Source organism: Melitaea cinxia, chromosome 13 (assembly GCF_905220565.1).
Source record: "Melitaea cinxia chromosome 13, ilMelCinx1.1, whole genome shotgun sequence".
Lineage (NCBI taxonomy): Eukaryota > Metazoa > Arthropoda > Insecta > Lepidoptera > Nymphalidae > Melitaea > Melitaea cinxia.
The window spans coordinates 10,558,647-10,565,267 of NC_059406.1; the positions used below are offsets into that span (position 1 = coordinate 10,558,647).

Sequence of the window (6,621 nt, forward strand, 5' to 3'; positions counted from 1 at the left end):
CTGTGATTGATTTAATCTATTGCGCATTGTACTAAAGTGGGTCATGAGTTCATGACTCATGACAATGCAGTCGCCATTTTGTTATCGAGATCGTTCTTTTTTCTTTGTCTCGAATCATTTGAATTCCGATTTTTATCTTAACAATTAGCCATCCGTATTTCATCAAAATAACCAGTTTTTTACCACCTTTATTTACTTCGAACTACTTTTTATTACAGTTTTCAAGATGCAGATTTTCGTGAAGACTCTCACGGGTAAGACTATTACTTTAGAAGTTGAACCATCCGATACCATCGAAAACGTTAAAGCGAAGATTCAAGACAAAGAAGGCATTCCCCCAGATCAGCAACGTTTGATTTTTGCTGGAAAGCAGCTTGAAGATGGTCGAACCTTATCCGATTATAACATTCAAAAAGAATCTACCTTACATCTGGTTCTCCGGCTTCGTGGTGGAATGCAGATTTTCGTTAAAACTCTTACAGGTAAAACTATAACGCTCGAAGTTGAACCTTCGGATACTATCGAGAATGTCAAAGCAAAGATTCAAGACAAAGAAGGCATTCCCCCAGATCAACAGCGTTTGATCTTTGCTGGCAAGCAACTTGAAGACGGTCGTACACTATCAGACTATAATATTCAAAAGGAGTCTACACTTCACTTGGTACTCCGTCTCCGTGGTGGTATGCAAATCTTTGTTAAGACCCTTACTGGCAAGACCATCACACTAGAAGTGGAGCCCTCTGACACTATTGAGAATGTAAAGGCTAAAATCCAGGACAAAGAAGGCATTCCCCCAGATCAACAGCGTTTGATCTTTGCTGGCAAGCAACTTGAAGACGGTCGTACACTATCAGACTATAATATTCAAAAGGAGTCTACACTTCACTTGGTACTCCGTCTCCGTGGTGGTATGCAAATCTTTGTTAAGACCCTTACTGGCAAGACCATCACACTAGAAGTGGAGCCTTCTGACACTATTGAGAATGTAAAGGCTAAAATCCAAGACAAAGAAGGTATTCCCCCAGACCAACAGCGTTTGATCTTTGCCGGCAAACAACTGGAAGATGGCCGTACTTTATCTGACTACAATATCCAAAAAGAATCCACACTTCACTTGGTACTCCGTCTCCGTGGTGGTATGCAAATCTTTGTTAAGACTCTTACTGGCAAGACTATCACTCTAGAAGTGGAGCCCTCTGACACTATTGAGAATGTAAAGGCTAAAATCCAAGACAAAGAAGGTATTCCCCCAGACCAACAGCGTTTGATCTTTGCCGGCAAACAACTGGAAGATGGCCGTACTTTATCTGACTACAATATCCAAAAAGAATCCACACTTCACTTGGTACTCCGTCTCCGTGGTGGTATGCAAATCTTTGTTAAGACCCTTACTGGCAAGACCATCACCCTAGAAGTAGAGCCCTCTGACACTATCGAGAATGTAAAGGCTAAAATCCAGGACAAAGAAGGTATTCCCCCAGATCAACAGCGTTTGATCTTTGCTGGCAAGCAACTTGAAGACGGCCGTACACTATCAGACTATAATATTCAAAAGGAGTCTACACTTCACTTGGTACTTCGTCTCCGTGGTGGTATGCAAATCTTTGTTAAGACCCTTACTGGCAAGACAATCACACTAGAAGTGGAGCCTTCTGACACTATTGAGAATGTAAAGGCTAAAATCCAAGACAAAGAAGGTATTCCCCCAGACCAACAGCGTTTGATCTTTGCCGGCAAACAACTGGAAGACGGCCGTACTTTATCTGACTACAATATCCAAAAAGAATCCACACTTCACTTGGTACTCCGTCTCCGTGGTGGTATGCAAATCTTTGTTAAGACCCTTACTGGCAAGACCATCACCCTAGAAGTAGAGCCCTCAGACACTATCGAGAATGTAAAGGCTAAAATCCAGGACAAAGAAGGTATCCCTCCAGACCAACAGCGTTTGATTTTTGCTGGCAAACAACTGGAAGATGGCCGTACTTTATCTGACTACAATATCCAGAAAGAATCCACACTTCACTTGGTACTCCGTCTCCGTGGTGGTATGCAAATCTTTGTTAAGACCCTTACTGGCAAGACAATCACACTAGAAGTGGAGCCTTCTGACACTATTGAGAATGTAAAGGCTAAAATCCAAGACAAAGAAGGTATTCCCCCAGACCAACAGCGTTTGATCTTTGCCGGCAAACAACTGGAAGATGGTCGTACTTTATCTGACTACAATATCCAAAAAGAATCCACACTTCACTTGGTACTCCGTCTCCGTGGTGGTATGCAAATCTTTGTTAAGACTCTTACTGGCAAGACTATCACTCTAGAAGTGGAGCCCTCTGACACTATAGAGAATGTAAAGGCTAAAATCCAGGACAAAGAAGGTATCCCTCCAGACCAACAGCGTTTGATTTTTGCTGGCAAACAACTGGAAGATGGCCGTACTTTATCTGACTACAATATCCAGAAAGAATCCACACTTCACTTGGTACTCCGTCTCCGTGGTGGTATGCAAATCTTTGTTAAGACCCTTACTGGCAAGACAATCACACTAGAAGTGGAGCCTTCTGACACTATTGAGAATGTAAAGGCTAAAATCCAAGACAAAGAAGGTATTCCCCCAGACCAACAGCGTTTGATCTTTGCCGGCAAACAACTGGAAGACGGCCGTACTTTATCTGACTACAATATCCAAAAAGAATCCACACTTCACTTGGTACTCCGTCTCCGTGGTGGTATGCAAATCTTTGTTAAGACCCTTACTGGCAAGACCATCACCCTAGAAGTAGAGCCCTCTGACACTATCGAGAATGTAAAGGCTAAAATCCAGGACAAAGAAGGTATCCCTCCAGACCAACAGCGTTTGATCTTTGCTGGCAAACAACTGGAAGATGGCCGTACTTTATCTGACTACAATATTCAGAAAGAATCGACTCTCCATTTAGTTTTGCGTCTTCGTGGTGGTTATTACCAGGAATAAATATGACATGTAAACCTTAACCTATTTAATTTGCAGTATTAAATTATATAAAGTTTGTTTCAATATAGAGGTGTGTAATCATTCCAATTTTAATAAACAATCAGCTTTATAAAGGTGATTTTATTTATCATTTAAAGAAATTTAAACTCTTTTTGAGATATATATAGACTACTGAAACAGGTTTTTGCTTAACGGCCAGAGGCCTGTACGGTGAACTTGTGTCGCCCACTATCGCTCGCTGCTCTTGCTTACGCGCAAATCTATTTACTTTTTTAATCCAAGATAGGCATAAAAATGTAACAGACAGACAAACTTACTTTTAAATTTTGCAATTGTATTTACTTCAAATAAAAAAATAAATAATTTACATTATTCATTTTGAGCTGTGTACGAATATAAAGCTGCTTAGTTTGTGGTCTAAGATCCGAACCTAAAGTCGATCTTCACCGAGCCGATAATAGAATAAAACATAAATTAAGTATATCTATACAAATAAAATTGGAGTGTCTGTTTGTAATATTAAAATAACCGCTTTTCACTAAATGCATATGGATGTATACACGATACATATACAAAAAATAATAATTAAAAAAAAAACAAAATCCCGCCTGCGTGAAGAACAACTAATAGAAAATCAACTGAAAAAGCTGGAACAAGATAAAAATTCAATATGCACACAAAGTCAGCGAAATAAATAGAAACAATATCAAACATTTTGTGCTGTACATTTAAAATATATAAATACGGTAGTCCTTCGAAACTTAATGCAGCGTCGTACATAACATGCAGTCGCCGTTCTAAGGAAAATTCCATACGGTTGTGACGTCATGAACGGTCGTGTTTATCCGACACAGGCGCTGGCTATGTACTGGCTATACTGGCGTAAAGGACTCAGTCTAGAGATGTGCATTACCATTTATGTTGTTGTAGAAAGCAGTTGTCCGTAGAAAAATAACTAAATCGCTAATTTCTTACAAAATATAGATTTACACAGAGCAAAAAAACACGTTAACGTTATAAGAACAATTAATGTACTTCTTTTTAACCGACTTCAAAAAAAGGAGGAGGTTACTCAATTCGACCGTATATATATATATTTTTTTTTTTTTTTTTATGTATGTTCGGAGATAACTTCTTCGTTTATGAACCGATTTTGATAATTCTTTTTTTGTTGGAAAGGAGATATTCATAGTTTGGTACCATGATAAGGAAACCAGGATCTGATGATGGAATCCCAGAGAAATCGAGGGAAACTTTCAAAAATCGTAAGGGTGACTAGTAAATTTCATCATGTTTTCATTAAGTACTATAAAGCACTACTATTTAATAAAGGTCTGGAGTCGATCTGATGATGGAGAAGAAAGATAGTCGAGGGAACTCTTCAACAATTTATAGCAATTACCTGCTGTTTGAACTTAATTCGTTTCGTTGATAAGAACTTTGCACCTGTATGAGTTATAAGTGCCATTACAGTCTGATGATGGAGACAAAAGTTAGTCGAGGGAACTCTTTAACGATTTATAGCAATTACCTGCTGTTTGAACTTAATTCATTTCTATTGATGAGAACTTTGCATATATATGAGTTATAAATGCCACTTCAGTCTGATGATGGAGACGAAAGATAGTCGAGGGTACTCTTCAACGACTTATAGCAATTACCTGCTGTTTGAACTTAATTCGTTTCTATTGATGAGAACTTTGCACCTATATGAGTTATAAGTGCCATTACAGTCTGATGATGGAGACAAAAGTTACTCGAGGGAAATCTTTAACGATTTATAGCAATTACCTGCTGTTTGACCTTAATTCGTTTCTATTGATGAGAACTTTGCATATATATGAGTTATAAGTGCCATTTCAGTCTGATGATGGAGACGAAAGTTAGTCGAGGGTACTCTTCAACGAATTATAGCGATTACCTGCTGTTTGAACTTAATTTGTTTCTATTGATGAGAACTTTGCACCTATATGAGTTACAAGTGCCATTAAAGTCTGATGATGGAGACGAAAGATAGTCCTTTTCCACGATTTATAGCAATTACCTGCTGTGTGATCGTCTGTGTCGCAGGACCAGGTTTGATGATGGAGCCCATAAACACTCGAGTGAATTTTTCAACAATTTACAGCAGTTACCTTTTGCTGTTTGACGACCGCTTTGATATAATGGTGCATGTGCCGTGTCGGCGGCGCCTAAACACCGACGGTCGCGGGTTCTATTCCAGCTCGGAGTGGATATTTATGTTTATTCAAATATTTATTTTCGGTCTAGTTGTTAATCCTTGTGGTTCCCCCAACCTAGCCTCGGAGAACACGCTAGGCTGTCAGTCCCGGTTGTTATTACGTACACCTGATAGCGAACTTTACTCATAGTAATTCGACGCGTTAGCGCAGCGGTCACAGCACCGGCTGTTGCGCTGGCGTTAGTGGGTTCAATCCCCGCGCACGACAGACTTTTGTATTGGCCATATGTTTGTCATAATCTGGGTGTTTGTGCTTGTGTATTGTGTATGTTTCCGAACCCCCGACATAAGAGAAAAAGCATCCTTATTAGGTCTACCCATCACTAAAAATTGTAAAATAAAATAATTTTTAACAAAAAAAGAAACCGACTTCAAAAAGGAAACTAAAAAGTGAAAAATAAATTTAATTAGTACAAAGTAATTCGTATTTTGATTTAGTTAATCAGAAATGATTAAATAAATATTTTATAATTTTGAAGTTGGTGCCAAGTAAATACTACAACAACCTGGCTACAAAAACAAATACAAACAACACACACACAACAAACAAGTACAAAAAATATTATTAGATATGTCAAAACAATAACAGAATAATAACAGTATTCAACCTAATAGTCAATGAAACAAATTATGAAAGAAAACTGAATACAACTTATGAGTAGATACTAGAGTAGTTATTGTTTTACTTGGCACCGACTTCAAAATTATAAAATATTTATTTAATCATTTCTGATTAACTAAATCAAAATACGAATTACTTTGTACTAATTAAATTTATTTTTCACTATTTAGTTTCCTTTTTGAAGTCGGTTTCTTTTTTTGTTAAAAATTATTTTATTATTCAATAACTTGGCATTTAATATGATATTTTTGTTTATGAATATTCCATATCTTATAAATTCTAACATTATGTCTCATCACTACTGTCGGATAAATACGACATAGGCGTTGGAAGTCAATACACTTTCTCCGGGATAATATTAGTAAATTTACCTTACTTGAAATAGTATTTTATTTTGTTTCTTGATATAGTAAATCTGAATTGTAACACTAATTAAAAGGTTGAATAGATAAACTTTCGAAAAAAAAAATGTATTTTAGGCTAAAACATCATAATACGTTTAGAAATTAAATATATAGTACACAGGGTTTTGTGTCGGATAAATCCGACTCAGGCGGAATAAGCCCGAAATCGTTTGTCGGATAAATCCGACTCAGGCGGTGAAAAGAACTTAACATTCACTTAAAATGAGATATATTTCAGAAATCAAACAATGCTATTTGTAGTAGTGGCAATTCAATGGAGAGTGATATTGAATCGGTAGGTTTTTTTCCATGTCTGTCATAGGTGTAGGTATATGAACATCATTTTAATACGTAATGCTCGTGCAAAAGACTTGAC

At 37.4% G+C, this 6,621-nt stretch overlaps 1 protein-coding gene across 1 annotated transcript; it reads left to right on the forward strand.

Annotated features, from left to right (window-relative positions):
• The first annotated feature begins 211 nt into the window (after positions 1-211).
• Positions 212-3,086, forward strand: LOC123659011 (polyubiquitin-C). Its single transcript, XM_045594293.1, has one exon. The coding sequence runs from the start codon at positions 227-229 to the stop codon at positions 2,975-2,977; it is 2,751 nt and encodes a 916-aa protein (XP_045450249.1). The 5' UTR covers positions 212-226; the 3' UTR covers positions 2,978-3,086.
• Positions 3,087-6,621: the final 3,535 nt, after the last annotated feature.